This window comes from Gambusia affinis, linkage group LG07 (genome assembly GCF_019740435.1).
Source record: "Gambusia affinis linkage group LG07, SWU_Gaff_1.0, whole genome shotgun sequence".
NCBI lineage: Eukaryota > Metazoa > Chordata > Actinopteri > Cyprinodontiformes > Poeciliidae > Gambusia > Gambusia affinis.
In genome coordinates, this window is record NC_057874.1 from 14,162,437 (window position 1) to 14,182,606 (window position 20,170).

At 38.5% G+C, this 20,170-nt stretch overlaps 2 protein-coding genes across 6 annotated transcripts in view; both read right to left on the minus strand.

The window, feature by feature from the left end:
• Positions 1–741: 741 nt before the first annotated feature.
• ikbke (inhibitor of nuclear factor kappa B kinase subunit epsilon) lies at positions 742–13,870 on the minus strand. The gene is made up of 22 exons (XM_044122514.1): positions 13,499–13,870; positions 11,751–11,850; positions 11,416–11,553; positions 10,715–10,844; positions 10,457–10,638; positions 9,043–9,203; positions 8,844–8,954; positions 8,579–8,758; positions 7,425–7,621; positions 6,875–6,933; positions 6,683–6,774; positions 6,494–6,595; positions 6,235–6,295; positions 5,115–5,227; positions 4,927–5,003; positions 3,658–3,697; positions 3,436–3,537; positions 2,697–2,793; positions 2,417–2,508; positions 1,373–1,444; positions 1,122–1,301; positions 742–888 (listed from the first exon to the last, which is right to left on the minus strand). Exons 1-21 carry the CDS (start codon positions 13,534–13,536, stop codon positions 1,238–1,240), a joined length of 2,208 nt encoding a protein of 735 aa, XP_043978449.1. The 5' UTR covers positions 13,537–13,870; the 3' UTR covers positions 742–888; positions 1,122–1,237.
• A 3,806-nt stretch (positions 13,871–17,676) lies between these two features.
• Positions 17,677–20,170, minus strand: part of srgap2 (SLIT-ROBO Rho GTPase activating protein 2) — a 62,756-nt gene continuing 60,262 nt past the window's right edge. For 4 of the 5 annotated variants that reach the window (XM_044121354.1, XM_044121351.1, XM_044121350.1 and 1 more), the window contains exon 23: positions 17,677–20,130. In XM_044121354.1, the coding sequence (XP_043977289.1) occupies positions 19,582–20,130 (549 nt within the window). In that variant the 3' untranslated portion in view covers positions 17,677–19,581. The remainder of the gene's footprint in view (positions 20,131–20,170) is intronic. The other variant, XM_044121353.1, reaches the window with a different exon arrangement.

Consider the following 20,170-nt stretch of genomic DNA (forward strand, 5'->3'; position numbering starts at 1 on the left):
TTCAGAATCCCCCTTTACTTTAGTGGTGAATCACACAAAATCCCAGTAAGGTATACTAAACATTGTTTTTGTAATGGGGTATGAAAATGGTAATACGCCATCATCGTCACCAGGACTACTGTGATTCATTCAAACAGCTTATATGGAGATTTGTTTTTAACAATCATTGGATTAACATTCCCTGAGTTCATGATACATGGAGCTGTATCATGTTAATTAAACAATTAACTAACAAGTTTTAATTGTTAATTAATTGTTTAATTAAACAATTAACTAACAAGTTTTAATTGTTAATTAATTGTTTAATTAACAATTAATTAACAAGTTTTAATTGTTAATTAATTGTTTAATTAACATTTAAAACTTGTTAGTTCTCTTTCACACAAAACCCCAAATTTTAATCAGGCCTCAATTAAGATTTTAAGAGATGACCAAGGGGTCGCTGTATCCATCTTATTTCTACTTCCTGGTTGATTTACTGGAAGCGACAGACGTCCTCTTCCAGAATAATGCATCTTCTGTAAAAACTAATCACTTTAAATGTCGAACCACTTATGAAGTGGTCAAAATGAACTCACTGGCAGAATGTTTGGATTCTCGAGAACTTCTCTGGTAGAAGGGAAAATAGGAAATGCAACCAATAAAACACTCCAGCTGCTGACAGAGCATTTGTTTTGTTTCATGTCCACAGTCTATCACTATGGCAGCCTATTAAAAATACAATAACACAAAAGGCATTAATGAGGTTTGTATTGAACTGCTTTACTCAGGCAGGAAACACACACTCACACAAACACAATGCCTAAAAACATTAATGAGCCTCATCCTGCATCTCTCCTTAAATTGAGATTCACATTCTACCCAATGTCTCTGACTGCTTCCTTTTATATCAGTGGTCCCCAACCACCGGGCCGCGGACCGGTACCGGTCCGTGGACCAATTGGTACCGGGCCGCGCAAGAACTAATAAAATATGTCCGTTCTATGTATTGAGTCTGGAGGAGCTTTTATTTTGAAAATCGTACACGGATGCCGAGAGGTTGAGTCTTGCGCCAGCTCACTGAAATTTACAAGGCTTTGGCCGGTCCGCTGTAATAAAAAGGTTGGGGACCACTGTTTTATATGACGACAGCCATCCATAGATAGAAGCTCTACCACACAGTTCATCAGTGGCAGTGATTGCAAGAGACACTGTCTGTGGACTTGAGAGGTAAAAATTCAAAAATTGCACATGAATGTCACAGTGTGGATGGTCTGGTCGGACCGGCCTCCAGAGCAGCTGAAGAATTCACTCCGCCGAGGCTGTAAGGTCGAAAGAAATATCATCAACCTGAGGAAGAGCTTAAAGAATTAAAGCTGTTTAGACGACTCACCTCTCTATGATGCTGTTGTTACACTGTAGTTCTCTGACCAGAATCTCCATTTCGTCCCTCAGTTGATGCATCCTACAACAAAGCAACACATGAAATCAGGCGACTGAGAGTTTGTATCTGCAGCTACACAAGCTGGCCTGGGTATTCAAGTTATTAAGCTCTGCTGCTGCAAGTTCACCTCAAACCACCACAATAACAAAATGGATTATTACTAAAATTCAACACATACCGCAGATCAGATTAGAAACACTTTGCTGCCATCTGGTGGCTGGGGTTATGCTAAATGATGCATAGTAAATAACGATTTTCAATTATTTATTATGTTGAAATTACAAAAATGTTCTTAATATTTTTGACAACAAGAACACAAACTTACTTAAATGCATTTTAAGTAAGAAAACAAATTCAGGCAGTGAAGGAATATGTAGCACTGAATTTTTTCTAAATGAACAATAACAAACCGATGAGTTCGTCATTGTTCATTTAAGGTTTAGAGGAGAATAAATATTTTTTGTTGTATTTTTTAGCGCTTTATGAACAGAATGGTTAAAATGTAGACGTCACAAAGCACAACCTTTACAAAAAATGACATATTACAGTGTTTCCCAGTTGTGAAGGATTGGGTTTTAGTTTATTGCCAACAAACTCGTTCAACTTTGTAATTCTCTTTCATATAAGGCTTCTTCTTGCCATCTTTATAAATTTTATTGATAATAAAGTCAATTTTAAATGTTCCATGTGTTCTTGTCTCTGCTCTTTGTGTTTAGAGTTGTTTGCTTTCTTTTTCCTTGCTAAATTTTCAGCCTTAAGCAACATTTGTTGTCGTATTGTTCAGCTGTCTCCATATCATTTTTATTATTATTTGGCAATCGGGACTGTCATGATTGTTTTCTACATCTAAAATTGTCAAATAATCTGTAGAGGGGAGCAGATATGCATGTTTTAAGGTAATTTCCACAATTATGATTTCATCCAAATTCAACAGGTCCTTGAGACAAAAACCAAACTGTTGTTGAATTACAACAGGTTTAAAATTAAACCCACCTAAACACCATCTGAGACTTGTCCCTGGGTGTGATTTCAGGCTGCTGTTCAGCTCTACCAAACTGAGGAGAGCTAAGGATTCTGTTCAAAGCCTGTGGAAGAGACACACGAGACGAAACATCTTCAGAGCCCAAACATCCCCAACGTGAAAAAATGAAGAATCCAAAGTACAAGAGCACATGTTCATAAATAAAGAGAAAGGTTTGACCTTCCCAAAGGGAGAAAGCCGAGGTTCTAATAGAACAAAAAAAATCAGAAAGTCATAAAAACTCATGTTGACCTTATTCTGCTGCTGCTCGCTAATATCCAAGTCTCTCAGTAAGCTGGCAGAGAAGGAAGTGAAGTCCTGCAGTCGCGTCTGCATGTCCAGCAAAATGCTGCAAATGCAAATGAAAGCAGAAATGTATAACTCTGGGCAATTATAAACCCTTACAACCATCAACAATACTGAGGTGGGACTGGATACTATAAAACCTTCTTGTATCCATTTTTGTAAGGCTGAGAGAAAATTAACCCAGAAAAGCCGTCAATAAAGCTTATTCCGGTGTTGTCAGCTACAGTAACATTATGAAGCTAAATATGTTTGAATAACTCCTTGAAACTCTCATTAAATACATTAAATTTCTCCAATATGTTATTATGAAACAGTTCCTTCGTATAAATTTCCTCCCAGTTTTGAGTAGTTTTGGAGACTTGACAGGTAAGGGTATTTGTGATGTTTTATTTTTTAACTATAGGCTCAGATCAGTTAAAATTGAGACAGAAAAGGATGAGAAAGCAAATTGTAAATAAATTGTTATTTTATAAAATACCATTAGGTAACAGGGAATAATCAGGATTTTTGAACTTACTGACATAAATTCCTAATTTCTAGTTATTTAAAAATAAAGATGGGAAGGAATTAAACAAAAGTAAAGTGTTACCTTACAAGTAAGATGCTTAAAAAAGTTAAACAGGACAAGCAATGTGAAGATCTGTAATCTCCTTAAAGCAGACTTTGATCGTGTTGCTGCTCTGACCTGCTCCACGTCCTTGTTGAGGCCAAGAGCTCTTTATACCTCTGCACACATTCCTCTCTGAAGAGAGATTTCACCCGCTTAATGTGGGACGACAAGTGGATTCTGGGAAAAGGACAGCGAACAAGTTCAGAAGCTTCCTACACCGAGGTCTCAATCAGGTAGAACCATGAGGCCACATAAAAAAATAAATAATAATAAAAAAAAAAAAAAGAGTCAACTCACTTTTCAAACTTGTGTATTTGCTCATCGTTATACAGAAGTTCTGGTTTCAAAAAAAAAAAAAAAAGAAGTAACAGATCAGAAAAGTCAATATTTGTATTAATGACAGTTTTTGCTTTTAGTTGTTCATCAAAATTTATTCAATGTATTAAAGACAATACACAAGGGCTAAAACTGACAAGATTAATTTATTGGGACAATGCTATGAAGAAATATTTGCCCTTAATTACTGACCTGCTGTTTGACCCAGGTGTGTTTGAGCTAAAGGTCAAAAACTGATTAAAAATATATCCTCTTCACATTAAACTCCTCTCCCATGTTTAATTGTAGGTAAGCTGCTCTTTTTCTAAACTCTGTTGAAGTTTCTCCAAAACTAAACAGATGCTGACCTCCCAGCAAAGTTCCACTTTTTTCTCTTCGGTCCACAGAATCTCTCATAAAAGTCTTCAGGATCATCAAGAAGGTTTTTGACAAATGTGAAACAGGAAGTTGTATTTTTTATTATTTCTTTCACCAGTAGTTTTTATCTTAAACGTCACTCGTTGATTCTATTTTGGCCGAGTGTCTTTCTAACTGCTGAATAATGAACTTTGACATTAACTGTGGGAAGCGAGGCCTGTCGTGTTTTGTGTGTTGTTCTTGGTTTTTGTGACTTCCTGTATGAGTAGTCGATTCGCTCTGAGAGTCATTTTAGTCATTTTGGTAGTCTAGTCACTCTTTGGAAGGTTTTCATGTCTATTCGATATGCTGATATTGGTTCTTGCTGTGATTTGGTACAGTCCCATAAATTTAGAAATGCCACTGTAATCCTTTCATGACAATAAATTGTAGTGGTTTTGTTTCTTAGATCCTTCTTTTTGAAATCCTTCACAACCTGTCGTCAGTTTCTATGCAAGTAATTTCTCTGTTCAACAAGTCTGGCTGTAATCAGATTCCTTTCTAAATAATTAAGTAAAAACTTTGCTATCCAAAACTCATTCTATGATGAAGAAGATAAAGTTTTCCACATAGGCAAGGTTAATTGTTTTTCCCTCTTAAAATACTCATACTTCAAAACTGAATTTTGTATCAACTCCGGTTATCTTTGATGCAGATATTTTAATGATCTGCAACATTCAATGGGTGATGAAAAAGAAAAAATTATTTTCACAGCATTGTATCTCCACCCAAATTAAAAATGAGAATTTGTTCCTTAAAAAAAAAAAAAAAAAATCTAGCAAAACCTAAAACAAACCGAGACAAAAAAATATGTAGCTATAAAAGCCTTCATACTTCCTGTGAGTCTGTCTTTGCGATACTGCTGATGAATTGCTGTTATCTTCTCCAGCAACATCTGCATCTTCTGACAGCTGTGGAGCAAAAATAAACAAATAAATAAATAAAAATAAAAACTTTAAACAACAAAATATATTCTCAACAATAAATCCTAGTGAAAAAACAACACATCTCTCCCACAATACCCCTTATCACGAGCGAGGATCTCGGCTAGCTTAGCCTGCTGTATCTGTAGGTGCTGCAGCTGAGTCTGAAACTCCCGGATACCAGCAGAATAAATAGGCAGATGTTGATGAACCTGCAACGACAACAGCAACACATTCTGTTACTTGGTGCAAAAAGAAACAACCTGTTTGCTGTTATTATTCACATGAATGTATTTACAATTAGTTCTATCTGATTTAAGCTATTAACGACCATTTTCTGTCTCCTGTGATATACTGACTTTCTGCTCTGTAATAACTTACTTGAATGAAAGTGAATTTAAAAACCAAACACAGAACTTAATAAGCCACCAAAATCTAAAATGCATTACAAGGAACCAACTAAAGAAAATACAGGAGTAAAAAACAAGCCTCCTTTCCCAATCTGATGCCCCACAAACAGAAACATTTTTACACAAACAGATCTTAAATAAGCACAAAGAGGATTGTTTCTGTAGCTGTCTGTAATGGCAAAACACTGGAGATATCATATAGGAATGAAGAAATTGTTAATAAGAAAGGCAAATAAAATTAAGATAAATTAACAGAAGGTAGTAAATAGATCTATATTAAATTGGCAAAAACAAGTAAGACCAATTCATAACAGAAAACAGGAATAACAGAAAATAAAAGTGTCAATCAACATTAGATAGAAATAAACTGCAAACATGTAAAACCAAAAGCTTTTAAAACTTAGCATGAAGAAATTAATAAGATAAAAATAATTGGGGGTGGTACAAGTCAAAAGAAAAATCAGACAAAAATTTGTAAATGATTAGAAACTTTAAAGGCAAATAAAAAAAAACATAAGTTATCCACAAACACTAAGAAACCAGTGCAGAGAGTCCAGTTAGCTCTCCTCAACAAAAGATGGGTGGAAAAATATTCCACCAAAAATACCTTTAGGTATTTAGCCTAGCACACTGTTCTCATATCATTTTCATGGTTCACCGTGAGCAGGTATAATTGTGTGTATTAATACCGTACAATTCAAACAGGGGAGAACGCTGCAAACAGCCAGTCTGTACCAAATCAGCCAGGGAATAAAACAGTCCTGCATTAGTCAGACTGAACTCTGGTGTTGCTTCCTGGAGGCGCTTACCAGCTGCAGCTTTTGAGTGGCGTCATCAACGGAGCCTTGACTTTCAGCTGAGTGTAAAGCTCTAAAACACACACAGTAGAAGACAGAGATTACACGAGATAATGACAGTAATGGAAATCCAACTCCAAGAATCCAGAGACGTTCACATTGTAGGGAACAAATCCACACCTGAATTTTAATGCTTGTGCAAGGTTTAAAACATCACAGCTACAACATGGTGGCTATGAGATCTGCTTCTAAAAGCCAAAACTAAACATACAGTTTGTGAATCCTGTGCTGTGTGCTGAGGCAGGACTGCAGTCTAATGGTGATTATTGCAATGCTGTGCATGGCCTCTGTGCACTCGTGACGCAACTTCATCCTGAGAAACAAGAGAGAAAAAGAAGCAAGAAGGATAAGATAACCTGGTCAGAGAGAATTTATCTGTGTCTGCATGCAAAGGTCTCACATGTAGCTGTAGTAGCCCTGCAGCAGCAACTCTCTATATGTGTGAAGCAACAGTACGATCCTCTTGTACTGGTGAACTATTCCCACTATTAACTAAAAAAAGAAACAGACAGATAATCATCAGAATACATTTCTAATTAAACAATACTAAAATACACTTGAATTTGGTAGAAAATAGTATGAGTAACAGTACCTTGGAGAAATTGTAATCTGTCACTACGTCAAACTTGAATGGGATGGGAGTTGCCTCCGCTACAGAAAAAAGAAATCCAAAGAAATATGATTCATTCAACATCTATGTCAGCATCTATGCACCACAAATCTGGAACAAACTTCCAGAAAACTGTAAAACAGCTGAAACACTGACTTCCTTTAAATCTCAACTAAAAACCCACTTGTTTAGCGTTGTATTTGAAACGTAATCAATTACAAAGTTATTGATGGAACCTGAGTTAATGTTGTGTTTTGATTGTTGATTCTATGTTGCATTGTGTTTTTGTGTTTGTTATTATGTAAAGCACTTTGAAATGCCTTGCTGCTGAAATGTGCGATACAAATAAAACTTGATTTGATTTGATGACAGTGTTTAGGTTTTACTAATAACTAAGGATTTACGTTTTATTCTAAATGTGACTTTCTTCTTCGCTATGTACACACTGGTGTAGCTCTCAGTCAGATTTCATTAAATTAACGAGATGGGAGATGGCCAAAAAGAACGTGAAGGTTGTCTCTGTTTGCCTTACGCTCTCTGAAGGGCAGGCTGGTGTTGATCTCCGGCGCGCTGCTGAGCAGAATGAGAGGCTGGGAAGATGAAGTGCATGGAAGGTTCACCACCTTCATGCTGCCCTCCAGAACCAGATCATTGCCCAGGTATATGAGCTGTTGTTGCGGGATGCCAATGCCAGTCTGAGCTGCCACCTCTTCAAAGAACACCGACACTCTGCTTAGCACAAAGGAGACATTTCAGGTTTATCTTGGGTAAGATCTTGTGAAAAGCCAAGAATTCACCCCTTTGGTTTCCAAATTTTGTATATTTCACACTATAAAATACAAAAGGCAAACATATAGCAACTCTTGTTATTGTTAGCTGAAGTAAGGCACGTTTATTTGTAAAATATATTTCAATAACTGGCAATTCAAGGTGCTTCACATGTGTGAAAACAACAAAGTAACAAACATTTTTCTATCATCAAAAGTTATCCTCATGAGATGTTAGAATAAAGCCTAAAATGAATCCATCCTTGTCATTATTAATCAAACGTAAAGAAATGGGATTTAGTCTTGATCTTAAGGAACTCAGTGTTTTGTCTGTTTTACAGTTTTCTGGAAGGTTAGTCCAGATTAGTGGAGCATAAAAATCTAAATATTGCTTCTTCATGTTTGTTTCTGCAAATGCAGAGCAGGCCGGAAGCAGAAGGCCTGAGCGGTCTGGAAGGTTGACACACCAACAACAGATATTTAATGTATTTTGGTGCTAATCAATTAAATGATTTATAAACTAACATAAAAGTATTTCAAAGTCTATTTTCTAAACTGCAGTGAGCAACGGGGGTAGTGTGCTCTATTTTACTAGTTTTAGTTGCATAGTTGCAACATAATTAATGGCAGAAAGCTTATCTTCTACTTCACCAGGACCGTAGCTGTAAATCTTTGTCAGACAAAGACGAGACACAATAAAATGGTCCAACAAATGAACAAACTAAGAGTTCCCCACTCATCAATTTGACTTAGATCCTACAAAATCTTTAGAAACAAATAATTCAGTAACTTGCCAAAAAGGTATGAAAGTCTGAGCCATTGTCCCAATAAAATGATAACTTAAAATCAGAATGAAATACAGATACATTTCAAGTTTGATCACAAAGTGTGTGTCCACATCATGCCAGTGCAGACGTACGTGTTGTAGTGATGGACGTAAATACTGTGAGCCATGGCCTGCTGCAGGGAGAACAGATAGACGGGCTGCCGCTGCAATATGTCTGTAGTGGCTGTGAAGAACTGGTCAAAACCCCAACACCTGCCTTGGTCAGCCTCCATTATGCCCGCGAGGACGGGAATTAGAAGGGCTTTCAGACCCCTGCAGACAAACACAGGTGTGAATGTAAATGGAAAGAAACATGTGTGCACAGGCTAAATATGTCTCCTATAAACTGAGGAATTACTGTGAAAGCTGGCAGCTGTAAGGCAAGTGGTAGCTCCACTCTATAGGACCACCTTCCACTCGCTGTGTGCCGGCTATTGCTCCCATGGGTTTCTCTGTGGTTATCTTGTACCTGAAGGGTAAGTCAAACAAGGAAGGAAGGGCTTCAGCGCTTCAAACTCCAGAGAGGTTTCAGGAGCGAGTCAAAGCCTGCAGCTTACATGGTGAGTTTGTTTTTACGGGGTCCTTCAAAAGGTGTGAAAGGGAGACTCCCCGTGGCAGAGTGGTACAAGGTGACGCCGATGCTCCACAAGTCGACACTCACTCCGTAGGATTTCTGATGGGGCTTACGGAGCACAGCCCGTTCATACATGTCTGGGTGCTGCTCATGCGGAGAGAAAATGGAGGAAAAAAAAATAATTACATAAGCAATGCAATTAGGAGCACCTATATCACATATAGCATAGTTCCTCGTTTGACTAAAAGCAGGTCATTCAGTCAGGAGATCCGAGACATTTTTTCATTCCACTGCGACGCTCTTGACAGAATACCGCTTGCAACAAAGAGATGTGCATCAGAGGAAAGAGTTGATGACAGAAGCTGCAAATATGCCGCCTAGATATAAGAAGCTGCGGTTCATCTAATCAAGAATCTCAAAATTAACCTCATTCTGCATTTCATCACTCACTTAAGATTTTTTGTGTATTTTATTGAGATTTCTTCCTTAGTCCAAATGCAACATAGTGACTTCAGAATGAGACCAGAGAACATGACATTTAGGTAGCGCAGAAGTCAGGAAATTATGGGGCTCCTAAACATTTTCCACTGTAAAATTCTGTACTTTTCCAGACTTATGTTTTTAGATTCACTTCTTGAGAAAATGCCTGGCCTGAACTTATTTATAGGTTCACAAATCACAAAGTTTACTGAAACTTTGTGATTTGTTTTTGTTGCATTTTTTTGCATATGGACGAACTCTATTTCATTCATAACCTGTAACTGTTAGCACTTGTTGAATAACAGTTGTCGCATTCTACAAAAAAATCCTGATTCTGTAAGGCAGTTTGTCAAGTTTGGGACCTTTCAAAAATTAGTAGTTTTAGTACATTTTTCAACTTTGGCACCAGAGTCAGTCTAAGAATCACATGTCCAGTTCAACCTGAATTTGAAGATGTCTAATGTCCAAAATATTTGGAAAGAGTGATTGTTATTTTATTTTATTTATTTTTTTGAGCTTGTATGCATCCAGTCCATAATTTGAACACTAAAATACTGATGCCGGTAAGTAAATTGCGTACGTCAATGTCTAATTTTGCAAATCAAAAATAAATTGTGGTATTTAACTATAAATCAATGTAAAATCTGGTTACTTATTAAAAAAAAAATTATTGGGATTTTGTTCTAGAATTGAAGATTTTAAAAAGTCCATACTCAATGTTTTTATACTTACCCAAATCTGTAAAATTACATACATTTTTTATTTATTAGTAAAATTCTATACTTAGTCGCCACTTTAAAGGTTTTTTCTATCTTTAATTAGTGCACCTTTAATTTTTCAACTCCCTATTCTCAAAGAAAAAAAAACCCCACTGCTGCACAGGGCAGCTAAGTTTGGTGCCAAGACTAAAATCCTACCAGATATTCCTCAGTTCCATAAATGGACACAAACTTCTCGTCGTCTTCCAGCTCTCGCGCTGCTCCAAAGTCCGTCAGCTTGTAGACGGACTTGCCGTCCTCTCCAACTTGCCTCATTATGTTCCCCGGCTTAATGTCCCGGTGCACTACTCCGTATTCCCGCAGATGATTCATACCCTGCACTGCAGGGCAAAACAAAGATGGAGGTCACACATGGGCACACAAAACTGTAGGACCAAATCCTACCCATGAACCTACCTATGCACTGCAATACAGTGAGGAACTCTGCTTCAGGCAAGCCAAATGCGTTTTCTGGGTCCTCAAGCAGGTTGAGCAGACTCCCCCCTGAACAATACTCCATCACCAGGACCTTCTGCTTTGTTTGCAGCTGGCAGAAAACCAACAAAGTCAGACAGCTGCTCTCCTTTATAAGAAAAGTTTCAGTAGCAACTTTAAAAAAAAAAAATCTATGTGAAATATTCCAGTTGTTGCAACTAGGCCTGTCACAATATGAAATTTTGCTGGATGATAAATTGTTCCAGACGTTATTGCGATAATTGATAATATTGTTGTTTGAATATCATTTTGAACTAATTTAATAAGAACGGCATAATGATCCAAGTACACCCTCTCAAAGATCAATAAACGTGGAACTGAAAGAGATTTTACATATCCAAAATAAGTGAACAAAGCACCCAAAACAACTTATAAAAAGGATGCTGAAGGCTCTGCAAACAAAATTGTCCTTCAAACAAAAGGTTAGTTGAGACCAATGAAGCCCTTTTGTCATCCAATCTTTGGTAGAAAGAGAGAGAGAACCAAGAAAAACAATCATGCAAATGGAAATTATCGAGCTCGATTTAACTTATCATGCAATCAATCGATCTGTCGCTTATTGCGACATGCTTAGTTGCAACATGTCACTATGTTTCTGTTTCCTCTTCCTTCGGTTCCATTACCTCCTCAACAGCAAACAGCCTCACAATGTTGCTGTGGTTGAGCTTCCTGAGCATCTCGAACTCTCTCATCTGGACATCGTGGGGGCGGCTGTAGCTCAGCACGTTGAACACTTTCACAGCCACCAGCTCGCCTGATTTCTGCACAAGTACGCACATCGCGGCGTAATCGTCAGCACAGAGCATCACAAGAGAGCGTCAGACAGCCCACATCACTGAAACCACAGCCTTTCCTTGTCTTTCAAGATGCAACAGCAAAGGCTACGCTGTATGAGATGGTGACTAAAATGACGCGGGGAAGTATTATTGATGTGAAATGGCTCTGCGGTGGTGGCTACCTTGTTGCGAGCTTTGTAGACATTGGCAGTGGCCCCCTGCCCAAGGACGTCATGTACAGACCACAGGTAGTTTGGTGTGCTTCCTGCTATACCCGACATACTAAAAGAAGCAGAGAGGAGAGTCATCCGGTAGCAGAAACACATGGCAAATCACAAACAAATCACAATTTGAAATATATGAGAAAAGGTGGCCAAAGAAGTAAAATAGCTGCATCTTAATTAATTACTACCTCATTCAAAAGTTGTGTTCGGTTTTTCAGTTCAAAAAGGAACACACGTTTTATTGATTCACTACGATTTATCTTTTATATTGTTATCTCTGAAACAGTAGCATTTTACCTGGGCTAAAGAGAAACAGGAACCAGTTGTCATCTTTACAAATTCAATTACATTTTGAATTTCATGCCATATTGTGTTTGGTTTGTGATCCTTCTTCATAAAGGTTATTTATATTTTATACGTCTTCACATATTCTGATCTGTCAGGATCTGTGCTTATTATTGTTTCTTGCCATAGCAGTTCCTTCCTGTATGTTCAGTGTCTTAGTTTATTCTTCTCCTTGTAAATTTGTATTTATTGTTTTATTAGATTCTTTTGGGGCCTTTTTTTTTTGGGTTTGGTTACAAAAACTTTGGAGTAAGAGTTCAGCTTCTTTTGTTTGTAACTTTCTTCCCTCAGTTTTCCTCAGTTTTCCTGATTTCTTTCTGCCACAGCTGTGCCACATTTCCACTAGTTAGTTTGTCTAGCTCTTCTGTCATTTTCCACCCTGCCTCAGTATTTAAGCTCCTGATTTTTCATTGTTCACTACCTTCTGCTTCAGTGCATGAGTTTTGTTCCCTTGTTTTTTATTTCTTTGATGCAGTTTATTTTTGGAACTTGCAAGTTTATCCTTGTATATAAAAATAAGAAAAAGATTCAAGCGGCTGTCTGAACAGAGACTCTGCCAAACTAAACATGACATTTAATTTAGAAATTAATTTCCAATAGTCTGGAAAACGCAAGAAGACAACAGAATCCACATTGCTAGAGATCCAATGTGAAATTTCCACAGTAAGAGATGAATGGACATGCTTTTCAGTAGACTGGGATATGCTCAATAAATAAATAAATAAATCAGCATGAAGAAGTTTATGATTTCATACAGGCATGCTTCAAAATCCCCCAGGGGAACTGCCAGACTGCACATCTAAATAAAGCACTTTTAAGAAACTCACTCTTTAATTCTATGTTTCAATAATGCTGGTAAAAACATTGTTTTGTACTCAGGAATCCCACAGTGGGATGTTTACTTTATTAAACCCCATTCAGACCATCTTTATTTTATTATTTTTTTTTTTTCTGGATTTAATAGAATGGGAATAGGCGTCCTTTAAAAAGTCGCAATATTTACTTATGCGTTTATTTATTTTTTAACTTAGTTAACACATTAATCTGTCATTTTACTGTTCTTCAAAACGGGTCACTTTTAGATGTCTGACACTCCCAGCCCTTTGGCAACTTTCCAATCCCCTACCTGCAACAACACAACGAACCATAGAAAGTTTGTTAAGGTGACAGCAGATTCACTTATTTATTTACCTGTGTATAAATAAATACACACACAAATAAGTGTGTATTTATTTATTTATTACGAACCACTACTATAATAACGAGCTAGCTATACAGACTTAGCTGGTCATTTCAAACATAATTCTCTTAGTTTGTTAGCTTGTTAAGAAGTTATCATGTTAGCAGCGATGTTAGCTTACCTGGTTCCGGTTCTGCAGTTGGCTGAGCTATTATTCATCTACAGCGTTTTGTTGAACCCGGGTCAGTGACTCCGACCCGTTTCAGTCCGTCCGCAACTCAAAACTGCGATAAAACTAACTTGACTGGAAACAAATTACGCCAGCGTGTAAAACTTGTTCCGCAGAAAACAGTGACAGCATGCCGGGGTGATGGCTGTTGTCTCAGCGGGTGTCACGGGAAAAAACACTCGCTGGTAGCAGCAGGCCTCCTGAATTTTATACGAGGATCCAAAGTTTATTAGATTCCTGAAAGGCAGCAGCCTCTGTACATGACTGAACCGTGGTGTGTGTGATGAAGGAAGTGTGTAGGCTTCAAAAGGGGCGGACGTTTCTCTTTGGGTAATGACAGCGGAAATAACTAGGGAACTTCCGACTTCTTACTTATTACACCACAGCTGTGTAAATAACCAGTCTAGTTACAGCCTGAAAGATCACTGAATCATGCAATAAATAGATACATGCTTTACATTAATTGTAGTGTTTTTTCCCCCCCACAAGATAGTTATACGTACAAAATCTGACATGTGGAAAATGTAGTCGATCAAACATTATCCCGAGATTGTTTCAGTTTTAGTAATAGGAACTGTTTCAGGCCCCTAATTAATGGTTCAATAAATGCTCACACTTTTCAAATTGGTCTCACTGTGTCCAGATAAAGCTCTCTCCAAATAAGGAAAGCGTATGTACTCTAACCCAAACACATTCCCCACACCGCTTTCTGTCATTCTAAGCACAGTTTTAAAAAATTAAATAATAAAAACATACAATTAAGGTCAGAAATCACACAAACTCTTAGAACTTCTATAGAAGTTACCATCATAAAAACTGTAAAACATACTTTTACTGCTTCCAAAAGAACGAAGTCAAAATCCCCATAGAGTTTGATCAGTATATTTTATTGATGTGCTGAATTGCAACATGAAACCTGAAAAACAATAAGGCCAAGAAGATTAACTTTCCTTTGCTTTACTTGAACACTTGGACTACTCTGAGACATTTCGTAAGAAGTACATTGATCCTGCCAAAAAAAAAAGTTAGTGTTAATCTCAGAAAGAAAATACTAGACGTTTATTGTGAATGAAAGCTACACTCCATGGCAAAACATGAAGTCCCAAATTCTGTCATGGGCGTAACAACAACATTTTAATAACTTGAGAGAAAAATAACCAGAGATGCCGATAAGGACCTCCGGGTCTCTACCAAGATGAGTATTGCTCAGCTGGCCTCTTGTGGAATAGGTGGAATCAGTGTGACAAGGAAAGTAGCAGTGACAGCTCTTCACCATGTAGGGTTTAAGGTCACCATCCAAGAAAGACTCAACTGCTGAAACAAATTATTACCCATGAACATTTGAAACATGGTGATATGGTTTGGAAGTGTGTTTCCTTGGGCTGATGAGACTATACTTGAGCTCTTTAGGCACAGTGATGTTGCTTTTGCTTGGGAAAGGAAGAGAGAAGCCTTCAAACCTAAAACCCAGTTACACCTACTGGTGGTTTGCTTCTTCAGGCACGATGAGCATCATGGAAACGAGCAAAATGTTGGCATTTGGAAGAATAATTTAAATAAACCTGTTGCAAGACTCGCATTTGGCCAGATCTGGGGTATCTTGTTGTCGTTCAACAAGATATCCCAAAGCATACCTCCAATTTGCTCACAAATCTTTTAAGGGACTTGAAAATCAAAATATATGGAGTGGCCCTCAGAGCCCCGATCTGAGGGCCACTCCACATCTGAGAGCCCAGATCTCAATCCCATTGAGAATCTATGGTGAGTGCTTAAGGTGCCATGCAAACTAGATGAGCTGGAACGATTTGCAAAACCAAAGTGGACTCTATACCTCAAGAGAGATCTCTGTAAGACAGAGGCAACACTGAATGTCACAATGTCAATAGTGAGTAATGTAGTGCCAGAAGCGATGGGTGTGGTTATCTTGTCTCCTGGTAGAGAGACACTGGACTAGTGTTAGCTAGACAGTTTGCCTCAGTTTGTTTATTCATTGCTTGGTTACCACAGGGATGCCTTTGGTTGGTTTGAATGTCTTTTTTTTTCTCGATCAGGAAATCAGTAGCTGAAAATTGCAATTTATGTTTACTCAGTTTTTGACTGTATTATGATTTTGCTCATCTGAAAAATTTAAGATTAAAAAATGTAAAAACAAAAACAACATGTGGAGAGGCAAATACTTTTTCTAAGTGGTATATATCTACATATGTGTACTAAAATTAAAGGTTGAGTATTTCTAAAATTTTCCAGTGCAATAATATGCTAATGCAGAAATTGATGCATTTTTTTCTACATATCTTTGCTAGAGATATCAAAAGTCTACATGAGTAGAAAACCACTTTCTTGATACAAAAACATTTGAGAGCTCTTTCTATCCTGTTTTGAGATAGATATGTCTAACTATACGTTACCTTTGTGATCCAGCTGTGGGTGTGTTTTGTGTGTGTGTTTCAGTGGATCAACAAATCTTATAGCAAGCCATGTTTATTAAAAAAAAACAGATCTACTACAAGAACTACACATAGAATTATATAAGGCCTGTTTGATTAAACTACTATTGCTATTACTGTACAATACTGTACCAAAAGTGTACCTCTGTAATGTACAACATTGTATATACAAAGTACATCTGAGCACATGATTCTCCAGTAATACAGAGACAACTATAAATAGATTTGACATTATTGTCTTTTTTTTTTAGTTCTGTGATTACCCCCCCCCCCCCAAATGCACACACAAAAAAAATGCATACTCATCAACAATATTCAACTCCAACACATCATTCCCACACAGTTAGTCCACATGCAAGCCAAGTGCACAATAACTGATTAGAGTTCACAGAAGATCTTTTGCGCCTTTTCACAAATGCACCAACCACCCACATGCATGTTTGTACTGTACGCGTGAACAGTAATGGTTCTGCAGTTCACAGTCCCTCCAGTTGTGATATTGAGGTAAGAGCAACACAAATACACCAGGTATGCACAAAAACTATACAAAGATTTCAAAGAGACTTGACAGATACAGTTCATTACAGGAATGCAGACTGCGCTGTAGAGCGGGGGGGAGAGGGGAAGCTGTGATCCCAGGTAATGTTTCCAAAAAGGGGAACATACACAGAAAAGGCATGGATGTGTGCTCTCTCTTACTGTGAGTTTCACTTTTTTTTTCACATAATGCAAATTCATTTTTGCAAAGGGCAAATAAGACAAAAAAAAAAAAAAAGGCCAGAAATGTTGGTTTTGTCTTTTTAATAACAGCAAGCTTGTCTGCCAATGCCAGGGTTGCTACTATGACTGAAGACAACACATCAGCTATTTTAGCTGGTTTGTTCCTCATTTACAGTGCAAAAGTAACAGCATCCCTTAAATCTTTTCACAGTTTGTCACGCTACAACCATTAACTTGAGTGTTTTATTTTATTTCTTTTTTTTTGTAGGATTTTCCATGATCGCCCAGCACAAAGTGGTGCATAACGTGAAAGGTGAATGGTTTGAAAAGTTTGCAAGGGAAAATTTGAAAATTATGGTGAGCATTTGTAATCAGTCTCTTGTATTAATTTTGTGTAGAACCAGATTTTGCTGCAATCACAGCTGAAAGTCTATAGACATGGATTTGCCAACTGGTGTGTCTGTGAACATCTCCTTTCAAGTTTTGTTACAGGTCCTTAATTGGTCTCAGGTCTACAATACTGCTGGGAGAAGAACATCAGGTTTTCTTCCAGGATTGTCCTGCATTTAGCCTTTTGCGATCTTTTGATTAACTCTGACCAGCTTCCTTATCCCTGCTGAAGAGCAGCACAGTGCTGCCAGCACCATGCCCTACTCCAAATATGCTTTCTATAGACTGATTTGCAGTGTCACCATTGTGTATGTAGGCTACAAAGCTCATGTTTAACACATTCTCACAAATTTTTTGCTCTTTCTGCTAAATTATCTTGGTCAAACTGCTTTCCACTTTGACTTTCTTTCCATAAATACCAGATTTGTTGTGAAGGGTACCATTACTACTTGGAGCTGCCAGCAGATTCTCCCATAAGAACCTTGGGCTTCAAGTTGCTGTTTGTTCGCAAATGTTCTCCAGCAAACCTCTGAGGCCTTCACGGTAGGAATGGAATAACAACATAAACTTTTATGATATTCTACAGGATTTATTGTGATAACAGTAAAAGTCTGTCAGTGTATATGGTCACCAACCAACACACAGTAATTGCAATTAATCATATATTCGTTTGTACTGATATATACTGACTCTCTCATGGAGTCAACAAGGAAAATAATTCTTCAAACAGTAAAATGAACTAACCATACTGTCAGTTTTGGGATTTTTGCAAACATCATCAGTTATATTTGATATTTATCATCATACATCACAATTCTACAATGCGACAATTATCCATCACTGTTTTGCAGAACAGCTGTTTTTATACTGAGGTGAAATTGCACTCAGACTCTTTAGTAATTAGGTGACTTCTGAAGGAAACTGAAGACTGCTGGGGCGTATTGGATAAATCAAACCCCATTGTTTCCTTCCTTCCACTTCACAATTATGAGCTACTTTGTGTTGAGTTGATCCTATAAGATTCCATTAAAATATATTTAATATAATGGTTTTAATGTGGCAAAAATGTGAAAAAAGAACAACTAAAGGGAAATAGAAATACACTTGCAGCTGTAAATGACACATTTTCAGGATATTGAGAACTGCCGTCCCACGTGTCTCCTGAATGTAGTTTTCAGTTGGCATTCATTTATATGCAGGCTGGGGAGGTGCATAAGTACTCTCTATCCATGCATGTGCACGCTTACACACATGCATACAGATAGATTTAACAGTCCATAATTTCCCCCACCCAACCAATTCTTGGCATAGAATTGAGAACACAGAAGATGAGGTGGTTGGTTGTGCTTACATGTGCACACACTCAGGAAGATCCTCAGCTGCATGCTTCCAGTTATCAACATGATTATTAAATAGTAAAAACACAAGATCAAGATGTTTTCTTTACTTTTAAATGATGGACTTTTTGGAGCTCGTGTTATAGCTGGTATCCCCGGGTTCGGCTAGTTGGTACTGTGAGTGGCCCCAGCATGCATGATAAAAACCTGAAAGGCGTTTAGCTGCCTCAAATCACCACACATTAGGGGAAAATGTGTGCACAGTCCAAAAAAAAATGCCATATAAAGACGCTGGGTTTCAGTGGTCCCCTACACACAGACACACGGCAAAGCTGCTGCACTACAGCAGCTTCATACCGCCAAACTCTTAGCTTTCATTATTTTATTGCTATGTTAGATTCAGAATTACTGTTGGCCATATTAGGTACATGTTTATGTTATGCAATAATAAAAAAACACAGATGTATTAAAACACTGAAGGAGAGGTAAATAAAGCTCTTAATCACGTGAGTTACACTGATATTTGGCCAAGTTTTTCCTTTCTCTCATCGTTCCGAAGAGAAAATAAAAACCCCATCTGCCTCTCATGAAGCAGCAAGTTGGTGTGTTTCGGTTCTTCAAAGTGGGAGCTTGGCTTTCGCAGTCTGTTCTCGTAAATCAAACACTCCCATCTGTTTCTCCACACACAGGGTTGTCAAAAAAACAAAACAAAAAAAAAGCTGTCAAGTCTATAATACAAAAATTAAACAGTGCTTTTTGTTCTTTACACATAGAGCTCCTTGTCAAAGGTAAATAACTCTTACACCTGCACTCAAACGTAATTTTTTAATCTTATGCAAACCCTTGCTACCCCCCCAAAAAATGTGAGTGTGTGAAGTCTCCAGATGTTGTTCCCCTGCAGGTTTTAAAATCCAGCGGTGTTTGGAGATCCTTCTGCAGAGGAAAAGAAAAATCCAAACTTCACCTTGCAGCAAAGCAGAGCTGCCAGCAGAGGGCACACTTTTCCTGCTAAAGACAATGACACCAAAGAGGTTGCTAAGAAACTGCTACATGTGAGTAGAGGGGTTATGTGAAACAACTGAAGTGCTTTTTGCACTCGCTGAAAGAGCTGTAAGGATTGTTACAATGAATTCAGGACAAATTAAGCGGGACAGGATTTGTCATTAGACTGTGGAGGGGGCGGAGGAGGAGGGGGCGTGTTGGCGAGTGAGTGTGTGTGGCCCACGAGCGGAGGAGGCGGCGTTGGGGGGACGATGGAGGTTGGAGAGCCCATAGCCGGGCTCCCGGTCCCTCCTCCCTTTGGGAACACCACGGGTTTCGGTCTGGTCGCCGGTGGACGCAGCTCCCTGAAGGACGGCACGGACGAGGAGAGCGTTGACGAAGACAGGGAGGGGGACGTGGCAGATGGCAGGGGGCTCCGTGGCTGGGTCTTAGGAGGGCGGAAAGACGAGGGAACGTCGCTCGCCGACGAGGCGCTGCGCTGGAGCGGGTGGACGTAAGAGGGGCCGCCCTCGCTGTCCCGCAGCAGACGGGAGTGGAGCGGGCTGGAGGGCTCGGAAGCTCCGCCACCTCCGCTCATGCCCTTCAGCTGCTCCAGTGTGTCCAGCACCACGTCGGGGGTGTGCGTGTGTTTGGAGGGCGTTTGTCTTTCAAACTTACTGAGCTCGCTCAGGGCAGAGTCCTGGGTGTCCTGCAATGCAGCAGGCAGACATGATGTAAGCAAACACAGA

Bases quoted from the DNA above. Each gene is read 5' to 3' on its own strand.
- ikbke (XM_044122514.1), bottom strand. From the start codon at position 13,536: ATGAATAATAGCTCAGCCAACTGCAGAACCGGAACCAG. The intron at 3,538-3,657 runs GTGAGTTGACTC...TCCTTTTCCCAG, and splicing joins CAAATACACAAGTTTGAAAA to AATCCACTTGTCGTCCCACA. The intron at 2,794-3,435 runs GTCAGAGCAGCA...TTGCATTTGCAG, and splicing joins TCAACAAGGACGTGGAGCAG to CATTTTGCTGGACATGCAGA.